The sequence below is a fragment of the Ambystoma mexicanum genome, chromosome 6q (assembly GCF_040938575.1).
Source record: "Ambystoma mexicanum isolate Mex_15411 chromosome 6q, UKY_AmexF1_1, whole genome shotgun sequence".
In the NCBI taxonomy this organism is placed as follows: Eukaryota; Metazoa; Chordata; class Amphibia; order Caudata; family Ambystomatidae; genus Ambystoma; species Ambystoma mexicanum.
The window spans coordinates 1340090833-1340111289 of NC_090937.1; the positions used below are offsets into that span (position 1 = coordinate 1340090833).

A 20457-nucleotide genomic window follows, 5' to 3' on the forward strand; every position below is an offset into this window, starting at 1 on the left:
ATGTTTCATCCAATGCTTCCCCTTTTAGGTGATCTGAACATCTGATTCGACACCCCCTCCAATCACATGACTCGTCATCTCATTGACAACTTGGTAGCTCTCAAGATGACCCAAGTTATATCAGGGCCCACACACAATCCTGTACACACCCTCGATAAAGTGTTCAGCTCTTTCAATCTGATTTCTTACCCCCTTACCTGCCCCCTTATCTGGACTGATCACTCTGTTAATATTTTCTCAACTCTGACTCCTGATCCCCCCGCCTTCCTGCCTCACCCGCCCGCTGATTCCTGCTGGATCCCACTCTGGAACAAGGTAAATATCTCCACGGATCTTTTTTCCTTCCTACTTTCCTCCTTTCTCTCTCTCTCCCTCCAAGGAGGAACCCTTCCCGTGGCCATTTCAACTAATGGCTCTCCGATGCCCCTATCCCCTCTCCCCGTCACCAGACCCCCTCCATCCACACAGGTCCTTCCCCAGGTGTTTCAGCCCTTCCTTAAAATGCCTCTAATTCCTCAACCATCACTTGGAACGCTACTGGCAGACCAACCCTTCCCCCTCAAATTATTGCCCCATCTCTAACAATTGCTTCCTAGCAAAACTGTTTGATCGCACAGCTTATTCCCAGCTCAGCTTCTTTGCAGAATCCCACAGCCTTCTTGACCCTTCCTAGTCAGGCTTCAGACCCCTAGAAGGAATTGAAAACTCCCTTGTCTCAATCTGGGATGACCTGAAAAGAACAGACTCGCAATGCTGCACCACACTCATCCTCCTTCACTTCTCGGCAGCTTTCAACATGATCAACCACTCACTCTAGGCATCAGAGACATTGCCCTTAGATGGGTATCCTCTTTCCTCTCTGACCATTCCCAAATCATGTTCCTCCATCCAGTTTCCTCTGCCCCCCACCCAGTCCCACACAGAGTCTCTCAGGGAGCCTCCCTCTCTGCTGTGCTCTTCAACCTCTAACTCACTCCTCCCTACTCTTATCGACTCCCACAATCTCACCTGCTACAACTACACCAATGACACACAGATAATCTTGAAGAGCCCCAACTCGCCATCTTCACCCCACACAGATCTTGCGTCTTGCCTCTCAGACATAGACCGCTGGATGACGAACAACCACCTCCTCCTCAATCCTGGAAAAAACTAAATCCTAATCTGCTGCAAAACAGCTCTCCTTCCTCAGCCCACACCTTGGCCACCTTTATTAGGACCTCACCCATTGCATCACCCTCAGTCAAAAACCTAGGATGGACCCTTAGCTCAGACCTGACCCTTTCTTGCCACATCATTGCCATCCCCAGATCTTGCAACTTCCACCTCTGCATTCTCAAGCAGATTTTTCCATATCTCTCATACCCCCATCGATTCTCAGCAATCATGGCCATCATCCTCTTTCACCAAAACTACTCTAAATCCCTCTATCTAGGCTCACCTGCGACTCAAGTAAGAAAGCTCCAGTGGATGCAAAATGCTGCAGCAAGGCTTCTCCTTGCACTCTCTCCTAGAGAACACATCTCCCCCCCTTCATTCAGGGTACTTGACTGGCTGCCCATTAGCCGACGAGACTCCGTCAAAGCTGTGGATCACCCACAGTGCCATCCATAAGAAAAGCCCTGATTTCTTCTAAAACAAACTCACATGCTACCACCCCACGTGAATCCTCTGATCGTGTTCAGCACAACTCATCGTCCTCCCTTTCAAGTTCTCCAGACTAGGTGTCGCCTCCTTCTCTGTCTTTGTGCCCACTTTCAGGAACTCACTATCCATCTCATAGAGGATCACCTGGCTTTCAGGAAGGCCCTCAAAACCTGGCTCATCGCTCCCACTTCCTGAACCCCTCCCCTGCTGCCCACACACACACACACTCAGTGACCAGCAGTATGCCCCTTATCCCCTGCCAATCCTCTTCTGCCTGTCTTCCATTCACTTACCTTGTTTCATCTTTGAGCTCTGCCCCCTCTCACTTCTCCCAAGCCATCGACCGCCCCACAACCCAGCAATGTAACTAGATTTCTGAAACCCGGAGGATTCAAAAGGGCATCAGTAATTTACACCTGATAATAATTTCTGAGAGTGGGTCTTGTATTGAACTGAAACAGGTTCTGAGGTTGAGCAATATTTCACATCAAAAGGTACCTTTGGGCAAGCAATTGGATCAACGTGGAGAAGGATAATATTTGGATTTGAATCATTTGGAGTTTGGCAATGTAGCCTACTCTAATGCATAAGAGGCAGGGCATTTTTGCTCTACCTAGACATTTAAGGTGAGCATTTTATTGCACTTGAAGGACCTGTGTATGGGCAATGTATCACTCTAAAATCCTCACAGAGGGTGGGTATATTATTGCAATTAGATTGTATGTGAGATTAAGTACGCCTTTTTGCACTTAGATGGAATAACATTTATTCATCTTGCACCCCGCACCTTCGGAACTTAGCTGAAGGAACGCCTCTCTCCCACACACATCTGCGTTCACATATAACACACACTTTTGCTAAACACCCCTGCCATAAGAATGCAGCTACTTTTCACAACAAAACATTAGAACTGCAGCTACACACATAACTGTCTATCCTCACGCACACACCTTCCTGCAAAGCTCCTAGCATACCTCCTCCCACCCATCCACATGCCATTCAGACATGGAATACTAGCAGGCTCTTGGCCACCCTCTCATAACTTTAATGACCGAAATGCACACACGCATAATAGCACCTCTCAATTTTCCCATACTTTGGACCCTCCGAGAGCAGTCAACCACCAGCGTGTTGCGACCATAATTATGGTGAAAAGCGCTATACAAATTAAGAAAATGAATGAATGAATGAATGAATAATAAATTAAATGTATATAAAACGATCATGTGTCAAGGAAGGAACTGAGCTGCAATAATCCCTAACCCTGTGCATTCTGAACATCGAGGGCCCTCACCTTTTATTTCTAGTGCTGACCCATATCTGTAGTCTATTAATGTACGAAATATATCTGATTGGTGTTTTGTGCAGCAGTGAGCACATGCTGAAGAAATTAAAAATAACCTGACCATTGTAGTGAACAAGGTGTGATTTGGTAATTTGGAGTTCCTACTTGTCCTCCTAGGTTGTCCTGCAATTTCCCAGGTTGCTTAAAATGCTCCTAACCTTGCCAACTGTTTTCTCAGTGCTGTGAACAAAATGGAACAACAGTCCGGGCTTTAAAATAAAAATAATAAAATAGCTCAGACTTCCAAGGCTAGCATTATCTGCAGCAGGTAGCTGTTTCCTGTCACATCTCTCGAGAGAGATATGCACTGCCCCTGTGGCAGTGGATCCTGCAGTGATGTGGGAGGTACGAGGAAAAATTGTATTACTGAAATGGATGGACATCGTTATGGGGACAGTGTGAGATTCAGAATACACTAAGGTACTGTTTGATGTCTACGCTTAAACGCGTGTTAAGGGGCAGTGCAGAGGTTCATCATCAGAGCTCTGATTAGAATTACACTTTGATGCTAGAGTTATCCGTTTGGAGAAGGATATGAGATGCGTATCGGGTGCTAAGTGAGGGGCCATCTTTGCATTACGAGGAAGGAAGTTATAGGATAATCTTAACTGCAAGAGCATTGGGGTGCATTTTCACTTCAGTGTGTGTGGGAACCTCCATTCGAGCACCAAGCTTAGTCCGCTAACATCAATATGAATGCAAGTCAGACTGTCCTTCACCTTTGCAGAGAAATCCTTATACCAGGAAAATGCCCGATACATGTAAATGCCATCTCAGTGACTCTTGCATGCACCATATGCAGCCGGTACATACATTTGATTTACAGTGTGCAAACTATATGGATGTGCATAAAGAACACAGCAGCCATGCTCTGACTACCTCCCCTCACTCACAGAAAACACACCTAGCAGCTTGCTAGCCCTTTCCTTCATCCCAAGAAAGCATCTGTCTCTGAAGGAATAGATCACGCAGAGCCCTTCTTCGAATTCTGCATGTAATTCCATGAATCGGCCCCTGTGTATTTGCCATAGGTGAGAATTGATCACTGACATGCCAGGCTAGAGATGTTGTTCCTCAAAGACCCTTCTTGCTGTGCAGTGCAGCAGCACCATACTGAGAACAAGCACATAGACTGGGAAGGGGGCAGAACACCAGAAATGGGGAATAACTTGCAAAGAAGTGGGCGTTTCGAAGGTGTTACATTCGTTCGTCCTGCTCTCTCCGAGACTAGTGCATAATCTAGCTGCCTCACACCGTTTCAGGCGTTCCAGGCACTCGGCACTCGGCACTCGGCACTCGGACATAAATAATACACAAAGCCAGAAGTGGGGTGTAAAAGCGATGTAATGTTAACACACACACCAGGCTCTGGAGGGCTGCATCGACTCTGCCCCCTCTCAGGCCTGGCTCATATTTACATGCAAAGCTACATATTAATCTCCTCCCATAGCCGTACATTAGCCGTACGTATTCATAACAACAGGTCATTTCACCGAAGAGAGGGAATCAAGTACATTTCAGATTGTCTTTGCAAGGCAGGCTCGATCTTGGGACTTCCGCCATCAGCTTCAAAACTGTGCTGTGTACGTTCTCAAAGAGGGAGGGCTACGGATACAAATCTCTGGGGCCTGGCAGGCATTCCACAGCTAGCTCGGCTGGTTGTGCTATGGTGGTTCTCTGCCATAATGATAGGCCAGTCATTATGCCAAATCATTAGGCCAGTCTTCCTGCTTCAGATGTGATGTACCTCAAACCAAAAGAAAGTGCAGAATCAGAAATGTGCCAGGTAACAGAGGGACGGCCTGAAGGCAGTCTCCTGCATGCCCACTATTGCGCGACAAAGTGATGTAGTCATGGAATAGATTGCGCATCGTCTCGGCTGAGAAATGTCCAGGCATGTCCTTCATAGGATCCGTCACCCGTAGGCTGGCATAAGTACACTTGCACGTAGGATTTCCAGTGCGCTGGTGGGATTGAAGTTCTGTAGCAGGGTGCAGGAATGTTTTACTTGGGTCTGCATGCACATTTCTCGAATTACTGCAGAGTTACGCTTTTTCATATGCATTTTGTCACCGTACCAGATATAGTTACGGGGGACCCCGCACAGGCTCCTCAGGTCACAGGCCTGCTTACGGGGGACCCCACACACTGTTTGAAGGATGCATGTAATCGCGTCCGGGGGGGCGCGCAAAGGTAGTTGAACTGGCAATTTCCTGCTTATTTCCTGCTTTGTGTGTGGGCGTCTCGTGGGCATTCCAGCTATGACTTGCGAATACAGTTACTTTGTGTGAACAATTCCATGAATATGCGTAGCATGCATATTTTCTTATTCGTGCTGGCTCGCACAGTGGCCTTTTCGGCGCGCTGCAATTGTCTGATTTCTGTGCATGTATATGTGAATCAGCCCCTGTGTTTTTGCCATAGGTGAGAATGAATCACTGACATGCCAGGGTAGAGATGACGTTCCTCTCCAAAGACGTTTCATGCTGGTGCAGCAGCACCATACTGAGAACAAGCACATAGGGCCTCATACCGACGAAGGTGGTAGCGGGTTAACAGTGCCGGTAGAGCTGCCGGCCCCGTTAGCTCCCTACCGCCTCATCACGAGGTCTGCTCGCGGGACCCGCTAAGGACACCTGGTAAAACCAGGCTTCCTTAACGGGTCCCGCAAGCAGACCTGGATGCTAACAATTGGCCCGTCATTAACGGGCCCATTGTTAGTATCATCCCCATTCCCATTGAGCCCTATGGGGGCTGAAATGGGAATGGGATGTACTGGGTCCGGGTTCCTTGAATGGGGAAATACCGGGCCCTCCAAGGCTGGAATGGCCTGGTTTTTCCCCATTCAGGGAACCCGGAACTGGTACCCGGAAGGGGGGTAGCCATGCCGCAAAAAGCAGCATGGTTACCTCCGGGGTCGTAATGAGGCCCATAGATTGGAAGTGTATGTACATATGCTTGACCCTAAGATGGGGTTCCATCTCTACAGGTATTCTTTGTTAAAAGAACTGAACACATGGTGTAAGTAAAGCCTTTAACTACCAGAATGGGCCAGTGAGAGAGCCAATATACAATAGACCAATTGGGAGCACTCTTTGCTTAAAGGCGCATTTGATTAATATGAAAGTCCATGCGAAAAAAGGTATGCAATCAAGCAGGTGTGAAACAGAGATCTCAAAAAGAAGGGGAAAAAGACAGAGTATGGAGAAATAAATTAAAAGTTAATGCAGACATGAGATCAGAGCTAGAAACGAGGAGAAGCAAAGATACAAAGATAAACAAATGATAATAATGGGAGGATAAAGACCATATAGAAAAAGGCAAAAGGGTAAAAGAGGCGAAAAGAACGTGTTTAAAACAGTGGGAAAAACGAGAACAGAGAAAAGAATGTGGGTGAAAAATATAAATATGGGAAAAAGAAAATGCAGATGAATATCAAAGGGACTAGAAGGATTTAAGGAGTGGATAGATTTAGAAATGAAGCAAAGAAGACTAGTGCTGAAAAAGAGAGAGTAAAGGAGACAAAATACTAAACAAAGAGGAAACACCACGAGAAATTGAAATGCGTGAGTGCAGGAAATGTACAGTAGAGGTAGGAGTTGCCACCATTATATAACGAGTGAAATACGTACATATGTACATAAAAATACTAGTTCACATCACCCTGGTTTACTTTGAACTTACATCTTTATATGTTCAGAGAACTGCTCAGACTCTTGATATAGCCTTTAGTGTTTAGTTCAAAGCCCATTATCCTATGCAGTAATGAACATTAGACAGACCCCGATTTTAATAGTGTAATGACATACACCACACCTCCTTGAATTGGTCAACTAAACTCAAATATACCTATATTAATTAACACAGCTATTTGATTCCCGCTGTGAACTATACTAGAGTCATGTTTTCTTTCAAACACATGCCTTAAGAAAATGCAAAAAAAACATAACTAATAAGATAGTTTGCACTGATCCCAGATTCACCTGCAATGTGAACTTCGATTATGCATGCAGAACTTTTGAACAATAAGTATTTTTTATTTTTTTATTTATTGCGCTTTTGTTAGGTGCCTATACAACCCAGTGGTGTTTCCATGCACCACAAGGCAAAAGAGGGAAGGGAACAAGCGAAGTAAATAAACAATAGAAAAAAGCAGTAAATAATGATACAACCATGGACTACTAGGCCTCACATTCGGACAGGCAAGTGCAGTGAAGGGAGCGACAGGGCAATAGAATGGAGGGACAGGGGAACCGTGTGGGCAGGTGCTGGTGTCTCATGGGGGAGGAACCTCCACCCGACAACTGGCCAAGAGGGAAGTGCGGGTGGGGGGGACGCTGGTGTCAACTGGGCAGAGAGCCTGGTAACCTGTGGGACTCATGATGAAGCACCAGGCCACCAGTCTCAGCAGCAGTGTGGGGATTAGCAGCAGAGTGTGAAAGGGAAGGAGGTAGGAGGTAGGGAAAAGAAGAATTTTGATTAGTTTAGAGAACTTAAGGAGGTCCGACTCAAGTTTGAGAGGGGCAGGGAGGCTGTTCTAAAGAGAGACACCTTCCGAGTAGAGAGACCTGCCCCCCACTCTCTGCTTGGAGAAGCGGTTGATCCACAGGGCGTTTGAACTAGAAGAGCGAAGGGCTCCAGCAGGGAGGCATTTGGGGAGAGAGAGTCTGGGATAGCGGGTTCCCAGGCCCCAGAAAGCTTTGTGGATTATGCAGAGGCTCTTGAATTTGATCCTTGCGGCCACCGGAGCCAGTGGAGAGATTTTAGGGCTGGAGAGATGTGGTCCCTCGGCTTGATGCCAAGGATAAGTAATGCCACCGAAATAATCAAAGCAGGTCTTGAAGACACAGTTTGATACTCCTTGCACACAGTGGGGAGACGTCGAATTTCACTGCAAACACATTCATAAAGCTTCCAGTTAAAATATCACTGTAGTGAATAATATTGGCTTCTACAGATGTCCGCATGCTACTAGCTAAACCGCCAAACGCTTGTGTTGTTGACAGGATGATGCCGGGCAAGAGGGGGGGATACCCTGGATGGCTGGCACAGATCTTCACGACTCCCATCCATTCCACCTGCCCCCTTCAATGAGTACCACAAATAGGTAATGACATTGATTATTTCAGAATATAGAAGCTACACGGATCCACAAATGGTTAAACCATGGTGACATCGAATTTTTCAGAGCATAGAAGCTAGAATAATCCTACCCGAAGTGCTATACGTATCGGCAATTAATAGTATTTTCCACCACAAATAATATTTGCACTGTTATCCAAAAAGCGTTGTGAATTCCCTCACAAATGCCCATAGACTGTGATTACTTTCTACATATTTTGAAAAACATATTTCTAGTACGTCCAAAATCATACATTAATCTCATATAATTGAACACTATGAATGCCCTATTATGTAGTACAACAAAAGATTCAAGAAGCTAATTTGAAGATGGTGTGTTGTGCTTCACAAAATAGTCCAAAAGGCTGTCATACATTTTACTACTTATGACAATAGAGGGTGGGAGGGTGGAAATCCAATATCATTCCTTTCCAAAGGATCAGAGACGGCATTTTGTGCACATCCCTTTACACAGAACAGCGCATGCACCACTAGACGACGACGCGTTACGCTTGCCTTGGTATCGCCTCATTATTTCCTCCTTTCTACTTGCCTCGCTTTTGGATGCTTCCGTCTATCGACCCCCCACCCACTTTCCCATGAGTGTTCTAAATATATAACTCACAACATGGACAGATACTGCTTCTTTCTGACAAACAGGCTGCAAGATCCAGATGTTATACACAGCAGGGCAGCTGTTTCTATCTTCCAACAAAGCACAGCACTATTGCTAATTATGGCATCAAGGGTCATGTTTCCATTATAATGTTCACCTATTATGTTGAAGATTGTTCTTGTTCCCTGTGTTGTTGTCTTAATTCTGTTTCAGGCATGTGATATATAGACTGGACCAAGCTCTAAGGAACATTAGTGTGTTTACGCGCAGCAAGGCCGACAGCAAAATAATGGCCGTAGGGCTATATTAGAGCACTTTATTTAGTTTGCAGATAGTATTTATTGTGGTTTCAACACATCGAATATGGAACAGTATAGTGTGCGATCCAATTAAGTCCAGATAATATAATAACTTGCCTCGGGTTGCTTGTGTTGCTATGCAAAGAGGCCGTGGCCTAGCAGTTTGGTAGACCTGCTAAACAAGCATTGGCAATGCAATAGTTTTGTCATTTGTAATTGTGTATTGCATTATACATTTACCATGGAGGGAAGGAATGAGGAATGACAGCACATAGAGGAAGAAAAAAACTGCATGGGAGGCAATGAAGGGCAGCAACGGGGGGTGGGAGGGAAACACTGAGGAATAAGAAATAAAGGCATCCAATAGATGGAATCTAGGCCAGTGTCAGTACACAGGAGCATTGTGAAACATTTGAAGGAAGGAGTGACCACAAATGGGCACTAGTGGGGGAAGGAGCCGCAGTGCAAGGGGGAAGGAGTGACAGCGCAAGGGGGAGGAGCGGCAGCGCAAGGGGGAAGGAGAGACAGCACAAGGTGGAAGGAGCCACATTGCAAGGGGGAACTAGGCACAGCACAAGGGGAGGAGGGACAGTGCAGGGGGAAGAGAGAATACGCACAGGAGGAGTGACAGCGAAAGGGGTGAGGTGGGCCAGCACAAGGAGGTGAGGAGGGATAGCATAAGGGAGGGATGAAAGACAGCACAATGAGAGGAGAAGGGAAGGCACAAGGGGGAGGAGCAATAGTACAATGGGGTAAGGAGCGACAGTGCAAGGGGGAATGAGTTACAGCACAAGGGAAATGAGAGGCAGCACAAGGGGAGGAGGGACAGTGGAAGGAGGAGGAGGGACAGCACACGAGGTGGAGGAGGGACTGTGCAAGAGAATGGAGGGACAGCATAAGGGGCAAAGGAACAACAGTGCAGGTGGGAAGTAACATGCTGGGTGTATGTATAATTGCATCCTTTGGTTGCAGTTGTCCTGTATTTTAGTTTAGATCTCAATGTGATTTCTTACAAGGACACCTGAAAACATACAGGTGTAAGTGGTACTGCACCTCTCCAATTAACTACAACCCACAGATGTCCTCACAACCTATTTTATTATAGAGGTACAGTACCACTGACAACATACATATGGCCTCATAAGAAATTCTTGTGAGGGCATCTGTATGTTGTCAGTGGCACTGCACCTCTCCAAAAAATAATCGCTTGTAAGCAACTCCCTCTGCCTGTTTTTTCTGCATTTGCCCCTTACTGACAAAAAAAGTTGAATTGCTTTTTAGTGGACTTGGTGTTTTGTCTCCCTGCTGGCTGGCCACCTTGGCAGCTGTTTAACTCCCTGAGGTGGTCTGATATATGTATCAACATGCATTTAATTTTCCAAGAACTGTAACTGAAGTAGCCCAAAACAGCCCCAAAAGGTATACAATAGGTATACACGCCGTGATGTACATCGAAATGTACCACACAAATTGTTTAGAGTAGCCCAATCATGCGGGACAAATAGACCACTGCATGGAGACAGGCTGTGCTGTGGTGAAAGAAAAGATCACTGTGCATCCCCAGCTTTGAAAATGACACAGGCACATGGCATGGTACAGTACTCCTGATTGGGAGAAAATTAGTTGAGCAAGCCACTATTGGATTACATCAACATAATAGAACAAGAAATAACATTTAGTGTGTCAGTTGATCATGCCAAACAGAAAGTTAGCTTTCAGGCACCCCTTTACTCTCTATTCTGTACCAATGGTGCTGGTGATACTTTGGTGGCTAAGGCACAAACATTTGCCAAAACCAAAGATGGTGATTGGGAAGTTTGCCTAGAACATTGTCAGTGGTTAGGAATAGCTCAACACCATCCACCCATCATTGGTTGCAGATTACTGAAAACAACGTCTTGAGGGGGGAAATTGGAGAAATCGTACTACTAGTAGCAAATATGTATTAAGCACAAGAAATTTCAAAAACAAACCCAGCTTCAATTTACTAACACAAAAAAGAGCAGTACATATTTCACAAAGCAATGAAGCGATAGCAATAAACACAAACAAATCACACATTTTAAATCTGGGCTCAATGAGAGGGAAACGTGGCACCACCTTTCAATGGAGTGTGGGACGAGAACATCTGGAGCAAGAGGACTCCATATTTTATTTGGGAATTCGATACAACAATAGAATTAGGTAACAGCTTGCATGCTAGAATTCAAATCTAGCGTTAAAATGTTAGCCATACAGGGATCCAAAACAAACTTATTATTCCAAGGAAATGCGCTGTCACATATGTTTGAATGAGAGACAAGTACACATTGAAATATACAGTCTGTGTTTTAATAACAGTTGTGATTTTAAATTTTGCCAGACTTTGCCAACACGTGTTTCGACCACCTTTGGTCTTTTTCAAGGCAAAACATGTAACAATAACACTTTGGTAATATCTAATAAAACACATTTTTGAAACAATAATCAAAAGAAACACAAACAAACAACGCCATGGTATGGCAGAGTAAAAGAGGGAAGAAATTGACATTTTTCATACACATCATGGTGTTAATATGAATTGTAGTGATACCAAACACGAGGAAAAAATAATGATAAATAAAGATGGATGAAAACATGAAAACAAGACATTAAAACAAACAAGAGAGAAGAAAGAACAAAAACTCGATTCGTAATGTTACATATTGATTCAGGCAACATTCTTAATTATACTGCAGGTATCCAATACAAAAACCAATCAAAAACATGCTGATTTCTCATACTGGTCTATATGAAGGAAATCTTTTGGGAAAACTCAGAACACTAAGATAAAGTTATGAATGGCACAAGCAGTTAGCTCAAACTTTGCCCAGTGTGTCAGAATTGGTTTGATTGAAAAGTACTTGGGTTGACAGTTAGTGTCAGGCACTTAAAGCCGAATCAGCAACAACATTTAGGGCATTGTATACAAGAACACCTCTTGTATGTTGAACTAATTTGTGTCGGTCCTCAATGCAAGACATACCCTTGCTGAATTAGCCAAATTCGCCTATAGCCTTTGTGCTATTGAAGCCCCTCAGATTGTTCTGGGCATTTGGGGAGAGTATGTTCTCTTGATAACGAAAGGGATGGTATCCCTTAGGTATCCTAGTTGGGCTTACCTGCACCAGTCTCATTTCAGCATCCATTTTCTCTCATGCTACACTTGGTCCCATCAACTTGTTCCTTCCTCTCGGGTTGATGTAGGGGCGTTCCAATAAATTGTTTAAAATGATCTAGTCATGTGGTCTTCAGTCCTGACCATTCTTTTTAAGGAAATTGGCCAGAGGTCATGTATTCCAGAGTCCTGGCATAACGCCTATGTCATACCTATTTATAAGAGAGGTGCAAGTACTGTCCCTTAGAATCACTGCCCTATTACAATCCTAGATGCAGAAGGAAAGGTGTTTGCATCCCTCGTTTTAAGACATATTGAAAGTTGAGCTATTGAAGCAGGCAGGTTACATAAATGCCAGACCAGTTTCAGAAAATCACATAGTACCACTATTAATGGGATTGTGATAAGGTGCCTTCATGTCCTAGCCTGAACAGGAAAATACGACTCTGTCTATGCAGCCTCAATAGATCTGTTGGGTGCGTTTGACAGAGTCGTTCAGAATGTTTTGTGGTCCAAACTGTCTAGATGGAGTATAACCAATAATTGTTGAAATTGCTCATTAGACTTCACGAACATCGTTCTATACAGGCCAGACAGGATCAATATGGCCAACTCTCGAGGAAGATCGAGACTCACTCCGATTGAGGCATCGGTGCATATTGTCCCCCTGACTCTTGAAACTAAAGATTGGCCAACTAGGCTTAATTTGGATGGCCTATGCAGACACTTTCCTTTTGGTTGATCAGACCCCAATTGGCCTTCAGAGGCTTCTACGTGCTTTCTCTAAGTTTGCTAGGGCTAATTATCTGGCCATTAATGTCAAGAAAATGAAAAGAAAAAGGACATTATCGTGTTTCACCTGGTGACAGGAGAACAAAAAAAAGTTGTAGAGATCTTCGTGTATTTGTGATTTGCAGTTTGTAGTAGAACTCACAAGGTCTACATGGAAAGACAGCCTAATCAGAGAGCTCACCTTTTACTGAATCAAATGATTAAAGTTAATCAAAGAAATAGCAGATTTTCAATAAAACCGGACAGGATTTTCTATGCAGTCCCTAAATTACATTAGTACCCGGCGAGGGCGCAATCAGAATGAAAGAGCCATTTTGATTGGCCCTTGCTGAGTCATTACCAGGCCGGGAATCCCTCTGTCGGGATTCCACGGCTTTGTCCCCGGCGGGGGGCGTGGCAGCCCCTCAGCCAACGAGGATGCTTAAAGCGGGCCATCCCCACTCCGAGCCTCCCCACGGCTGAGAGGCTGTCTTCAGGTGAAGCTTTGGCTTTTTTTTCCCCTCCCACCCTCCTCCCACCTCCCTGCCCTCCAAACCCCACTTACCTCCTATCCTTTGTCCCCGGTGGCGGACGATAGCAGCCTCCACATGGCTGGAGGCTTCTATCATCCCCCGCCGGGGACCCAGGTACGTTTTTTTTTCCTTCCCCTCCCTTCCGCCCTCCCAACCGTACTTACCTTCATTTTTTTTCTGGGAGCGGACACGCCGGAAACACTACTGTTTCCAGCACGTCCGCTCTCGATGGCCGCCATGGAAAGGCAAAACGGACTCCGTTTTCCCTTTCCATGGCGGCCATTTTCTTTGATGTCTTTTTTTTTCTTTTTTGCTCCTGAAACGCTGCAGCGTTTCAGCCCCCAAAAAAGCTTTTAGTGCCACGGTTACGCAGTTTTTGCGTGCCCCCGCTGCTCGGGGCATATTGCTTAAATATCAGTCGGAGCTACTCTGTCCAGATGTCTTGAACTATTTCAGTAAAATTAAAGCCCTTATTTGGCAGAGGGTTTTGAGAGTCTCCTGTGCATTGCCTGTGGCGACCATCTGCTTTGAATTGGGGCTTGAATCCCTGCAAGTGAGAGCAAAGTGGAGGCTGCTGACACTGTATGGGCGTATCTGAAATCCCCCAGCAAACATGATATATAAAGATTTGCGTTGTGTCCTAATAGTACTCTGGGCATTATTGAATGTTTATGTGAGGCAACTTTGAGGGAAATTGGTAGAGACAAAATAGATCTGGTGAACTCCCCCACTTTGGTAAAGCGCTCATTATATTCCTGGGATTGGAGCTCGACTATTAATAAATTACATGAGTACTCCTCCATGCAAAATCTAAACAGGGAGCATATGTTCGGGTCATGACCCATCACTTGACTGAATTCCTGAATTCCAGAATCGACATTACAGAGAAGACTGTGGTAGATTTAGATGGAAATTATTCCATACAGGTGAAAAATTCTCCTGCATCACTCTATAATTACTTCTGAGATAGCTTCATGTCGATTTTGTAAGGCTGTGAAACATTTCAGCTGTGTGTAGTGACCAGAAGGTAATTTCACTTTTCTTGTATAGTTGTAACTGGAGTATTCAATATGTTTACACTCGCCCATGCAATGAAATGTAATTTACTGCTGCTGTGGTTCATGTTTTATAGGCTTTACATAGCTATATATCATTTAATGTTATTAAAAAAAAAATGAATGTTATCCTTTCAGTACTTGATGCTGTGATATTGCACTTAAGAGTGATGGATTTCATTGATGAATTTTCTTTCTCGTTTTCTTCTCTTTTGTTTTAATTTAAAGTTTCAATGCGTTTTTGTAAAGGTTGAAGTTTCTTTGACCGAATGCAAATACAATTAAAACATAAAAAAAGATGTAGAGGCGTCACTTCTCTGATCAGAGCGGATCCAGCTTGGTCGACTCATGGTGCTTGTTCCAGCACATTTCCCTGTTGCAATGGCTAATGTACTCGGTTTCTCTCAGAGGCTTAGCTCTTGTTCAAACCTCTTCTTATTGGGATGTGATATATGATTTCATATCAGTCACATGTAAGTCACATAACTAGGGTTGCTTGTGGTCTCGTTCAGAAGGATACACACTAGCAGTTCAGGCTGCACTGCCCAATTAAGGGGTGGGACCAATCCAGATTTGCATATGGTCTTCCCCCTTCTGTAATGGCTTGGCAGGTGTAGACTGATTGTCTGGAGGGTTGCCCAGAGAGATTGCCAGGGGTGCAGCATGGGGTTGTCGCCTGCCATTCCTAATACTCTGTTTAAACTTAGAGTTGGTCCTCTTCCTTGCACAAAGTTCGGGCTTTGCTTCTTTGATTACTTACTCCTCATATGGCTCTTCTTCTTATTGTCTCTATGTCCCCTTTAACCATCCTCATGGTGCTAACCACCACTCTATAACTGCCTGCCACAAGCTTCTTCAATATTGGTTGACTAAAATACCTGCATTTTTCTGTGCTCTCCCTGGACTGGCTGTGACTGTTTTTGGTATTTGGGGCAATAACGAAATTGGCTGCTTCTCCTGGCTGCTAGGTGAACGGGCTGGTAAATCATGGTTTTCACCAATCTGCCATCTTGGATCCCAGTCCTCCCTTTCTGCTCATTTTCCAGAGGTGTTCCTGCAGGGCCCAGGTCTCCCATTCCAACACCATGTGATTTGCAATTTAGAAACTTTCTGGGTAAGATAAAACCTCCTGAATGTCAAAGAATTGCTGGTTCATCATGGATTTGAAACCTTGTATACTCGGTTAGGGAATGCTCTGCCAGGCATTCTTAACTTTGTTAACTTTGTCTCACACGTGGTGAATCATGGGACTCTGGAAACTCATGGAGTTTCCAATGCACTTGCAGCAATGTTTTATGTGTCGGTCTCCAGAGCTCCTGTAGTGTCTTGCCAGGGTTTAGAAATGACTGGTTTGACACCATTGAGTGAATTACAAGGCTATGGCAACAAATGTTATAACCAGTGGGCACATGAAACTTGCTCTGAAAAACAAACAAGTGCTTGTTTTTCTCTCCCAGGGCATTGAGTCTGCCTAGAGAGAGCCTTATGGAGTTCTCTTCTATCATCTTCCATGTGCTGAGAAACAAGGGTGGGTACCAGGGGATCCTCTCCATATCTGCGCCAGGCCTATTATCTACTACATCAGGGGAGGCCCAATGCCCTCTGGGTCACGCCATTGGAGTTCCTCAGAGCCAGACGGGAACCTCATCACATCATTATCTACACAACACATAATATACTTGGAAAAACATTGGCTTTTCTTTATTTTAGTTACACATTAAATCTACAAAGAAAGTGATAGTAATGAACGAGGTGTGTTGTTAATATTTTGTTTCATGCTCTGCCCTACTGGGAAACGAAAGCAACAGCCTTCTTAAAAGCCTATCACTTATATTCTCCTCAGGTTTCTTCATTCTATAAGGAAGGGACATTATTCTTTACTTTGTAGTTGTAACTCCAAACACACTTTGTGGCTGTCATATCCAAGAACTCAACCTAGCTTTTCACTCTTCTATTCCATGTACCACCCTCTTTAACAGTAAACCAAGTTTGAGTACAATGTATGTGTTATGACGCACAAAGCTATCTAAAGATGGCTGAGGACACTAAGCCCTCAATCTTTTATTAAGCATTCTCTTTGACTTTGGTAGCAAAAAAATAGGGAAGATATCACCTGAACCCAGCACGGGGACTAGTGACTGTATGACATCTGCTTCAGTGTGAAATCATTGTCCCAAAACATGGTCGTGAGTAATTCTAGTGCAGTTGGTGGCAAGCAATTGTACAGAAAATGACTGAATCAGGAGTAGCTATCAGCATGGAGAAACTTATCATGGAGAAACTTATGCAATATTCTTCCAATTTAGACTGTGGGCCTCATTACACGGTAGGCGGTGGACCAAGGTGCTATTAGCACCTTGGTCCATGCCGGTAAATTACCGGCACCGCCTTGGTGGAAAGGGGAATTACCGCCCTATTCCAAGGTTGGCAGTGCGGTAATTCCCCCTTCTCCCATTGCCCTTCCCTATTCCCATTTTTGCCCCATATGGCATAATGGGAATGGGGAAGGTGCTAATTACGGTAACGCAAATTGCGGTACCGTAATTAGCACCCCGGTCCCTTTGCAGGTTCGTTTTTTAATGCCTGCTAAATGCAGGCATTAAAGTACCAACCGCAAAGGGACCTCGTAGTAAGGCGGTAAGGGTTAACGGTCACCGGTACCATTACCAGTGACCGTTAACCCTTACCGCCTACCGTGTAATGAGGCCCTATGTATTGCAAAATATATCTCAGGATTTGGCCATGCATTTTAGCCTGCCTCCTTTTAAAAAATAAATAATAATAATACATATAAATACAACATGCAGGTGGAAAAATGATCAATGCATTGGGCATGGTAGCCTAAAGGGGCTTGTGCATGCAGCATTCCACAACTCTAGCTCCACCTCCCACAGCTGCACAGGCTTTAACAAAATGTCTGATTTTATGCAATAAGAAGGAGTTTTAGGGAGTTGAGAACTTACTTCTTGTATTTCATGCTGCCCTTTTTACCTTTGTCAGGTGCTTTAGCATGGGAGTGCAACGTTGCCTCGTTTTTGTGGTCACAAAATGTATTTGTGAGCGTTTAGCCATTCCTTGCGTGTGCCAGGCAAAACAGCGCCACCTATTATCCACATGTGCTGGTGCACTGTACTAGTAGCATGGAAACAAAAAATGCACTTAAAAGCATAACTTAACAAATCTCTTTCCAATGTTCACAATTCCATTACCCACACAGAAGTGAAAACCAATCAGGAAGCATGAAAATAACGTATGCCCTTTAAAGCAACATTCAGCAAATCTATCATCAGCTTTAACATCTCGACATACTTTGCAAAATGGCATCTGCTTTAACAAAGCTTTGGGCTGAATTCACTGGTCAAACATGACCGAAAAGCTGACTGACGCCAGAGCACCTTCTTTATGTATCTTCACTAGCTCTCTCTGGTAGCGAGAAAAGCCATTCTAGCCAGACCTAAAAAGGAGACATGGGGCCTGGTCATAAAGGATATTGTGAGATAAGTAGTGACTCTACAAGGTAGTTCCCAGTATATTCCTAAAAGGGAACATGTTTATTATTATTCCGTACTACAACCACCATGTCCTTGGTAACGAAGCTTGTACGTAGTCTGTGGTATATATTATGGCACTTCACATGAGCAATGTAGAATGGGCCACGCAGATGATATCTTGATCAGAGACTCCTTTTTTACTGATTTAAGATTTGTTTTTTTTGCTCATCAGGGCCTCACAACCATTAATAGTGGAATAATAAAGTTGCCATGTTTGGCTGTCCTCAAAAACAATACCAGTATTGTGAAGATTCACACTCTCCCAAATTACTTTTATGTTGGGCTGTGAACTCGTGTACTATGTGTACACATTTTAGATTATATCTGTTTTGCTTTTGCAGATGTAGCTTACTGAGAGTCCACACCTGGGCATGCATGGCCTCAGTGAGTGTGTGATGACAGTATATGGCTGTGTGAGGCTGTATCCAGCCATGTGAGGGTCTCTATAGTAACTGGTCCTAGTAGGATGGACTTGGCATTAGAAGATGCTTCATTTTAAAACAATGAGGTGTTTTGTCTGCTATATTTTCTTTGTCAGACAAAGCTTGATATGGTTTGCACCAGAGTAAACCTGGACATTCTCAGTGCATCTGAGCGATAACCATGAGAAAACATAGTTCAGTAGGATTTGCTCACAGAAAAACTTCTTGAATGATCAATGAACAAACATCTCATTGATGCACTAGTGATCACCAAATTTTGATCCAGAGAAAGTATTTGTTACTCTAGACTTTGGTGTCAAGAAATAGACAATGGGCAAATATTTGATCATTTGTGTAAACAAAGAAGGTGAGACTTTCTGGTGACCTGCTACACATGTGTCTTTTCCTCAGCTTTTCAGGTCTTTCTGGGGAAGGAGAACGTGTCTCAAGCTATGGAAGATGTTCTAGCTGAGAGCCAAATGCAGAGGAACGTTCAGATACTCTCAGTTCTGCAACTTCTGAGGAAACGCTCTGTCCGCAGGCAGATAATTACCGTCATTGTTACCATGGCTTGCTACCAGCTATGCGGCCTGAATGCTGTAAGTACTCTACGCTCCATTCTACACTCCCCCATTTTATGAATCCAAATTTTGTTTGCAGTTTTGCTTGTACAACAACTTCAATATGCCGTTTAAACTGTTGCAAAGTTGTTGCTTTTCTAATGTAATTTTACTTTGAAGAACTCTATAGAAATAATCAGTGAGGAATGCTGTCTGAAGGTAGAGGCTATTAAGGAGGAAGTCGAAATGTGGTTTCTGTTTGTGAAGCAATTGATGAATAAACAGCCCAGCAGATGGAAGAAGGGCACCCGGGGATTCAGCCACTAACTGGCAGGATGGCTTGACAATTCAATGCTTCTACATTTCCAGGTGAAGCTCCCGCAGCCATTACCCGCTACCCTCAGACACACTCTCATTTCCATGTGATGTATAAGAACATTGTAGATACTCACCTCACAGCAAACTTGACGCCAATCGCTTTGAAAATGACACAGTGACTGTTACTTTAGAGATTGTGGCTGCACTCTTAGGCCTACTAACAGCAATGCACTTACACAAAGGACACAAGAAATACAGAGCCAATGTAAAGACACAAATCAGGGCACAGTGTACAGTTAATCGAGGCAACATCCCAGCCTTCATAATGTTCATAACACTGACGTGGCGCTGTCACTCACACACACCGCTCTCCTGCGCAACATCTGTTGACAGAGAGTATGTTCACTGCGAATAGACTGTTCACCATCCTAAACCTTCTTAAGTAATGTCACACACTAACCTCATGAAAGCAGACTCTGATGTTCTTTGCCCGGTCAGATCAACCAACAACCTATAAAAAGCATTAATTCCATCACCTGAGCACCCTACAATGGCATCCAATTGAATCAACACCTGCCCTGTCCCACACCACCTTAGGGTGAGTTCTGCTCAGGCTTGCTCGGCAGTTGACACAAAGCAGGATATTATAATCAAAACCGCAATGTTTTATTTCACATGCTTTTCAATCTGTAAAGTGCACATGCATTTCGAACCTGATTACTATGCCCATGTCACACCAGTTGTCATTAATTCATTAATAGTTCATAGTCAGCGCATTTGTAATCCATAATTTCGCAATAAAGTCTTTCTCTTCTGTGCATCCATTGCCCAAACACCCGAGACATCATCTGAAGCTGTGTGTAGAGAGACCTGGTGCGAAAGTGCAATGCGCAATGCGCAATGTGCAATGATATGCATCTACAAAGAACTTTAATCTGCCCCGTAATGTAGCAATCAGGCAGGGTTCATGACGTAGACTGCCTTGACTATTACCAACTCCTTCACCTCCCATTCCCTTTTTTTTTCTGCATTCATTTTAGATGTAATTATTTGACAGAACATTGCTGTCAGATGTCATCCGTT

General features: G+C 44.1%; 1 protein-coding gene across 2 annotated transcripts in view; it reads left to right on the forward strand.

Annotated features, from left to right (window-relative positions):
* Positions 1–20457, forward strand: part of SLC2A9 (solute carrier family 2 member 9) — a 2089749-nt gene that overhangs the window by 1386953 nt on the left and 682339 nt on the right. For both annotated transcript variants that reach the window (XM_069631955.1, XM_069631956.1), the window contains exon 8: positions 18908–19095. In XM_069631955.1, the coding sequence (XP_069488056.1) occupies positions 18908–19095 (188 nt within the window). The remainder of the gene's footprint in view (positions 1–18907; positions 19096–20457) is intronic.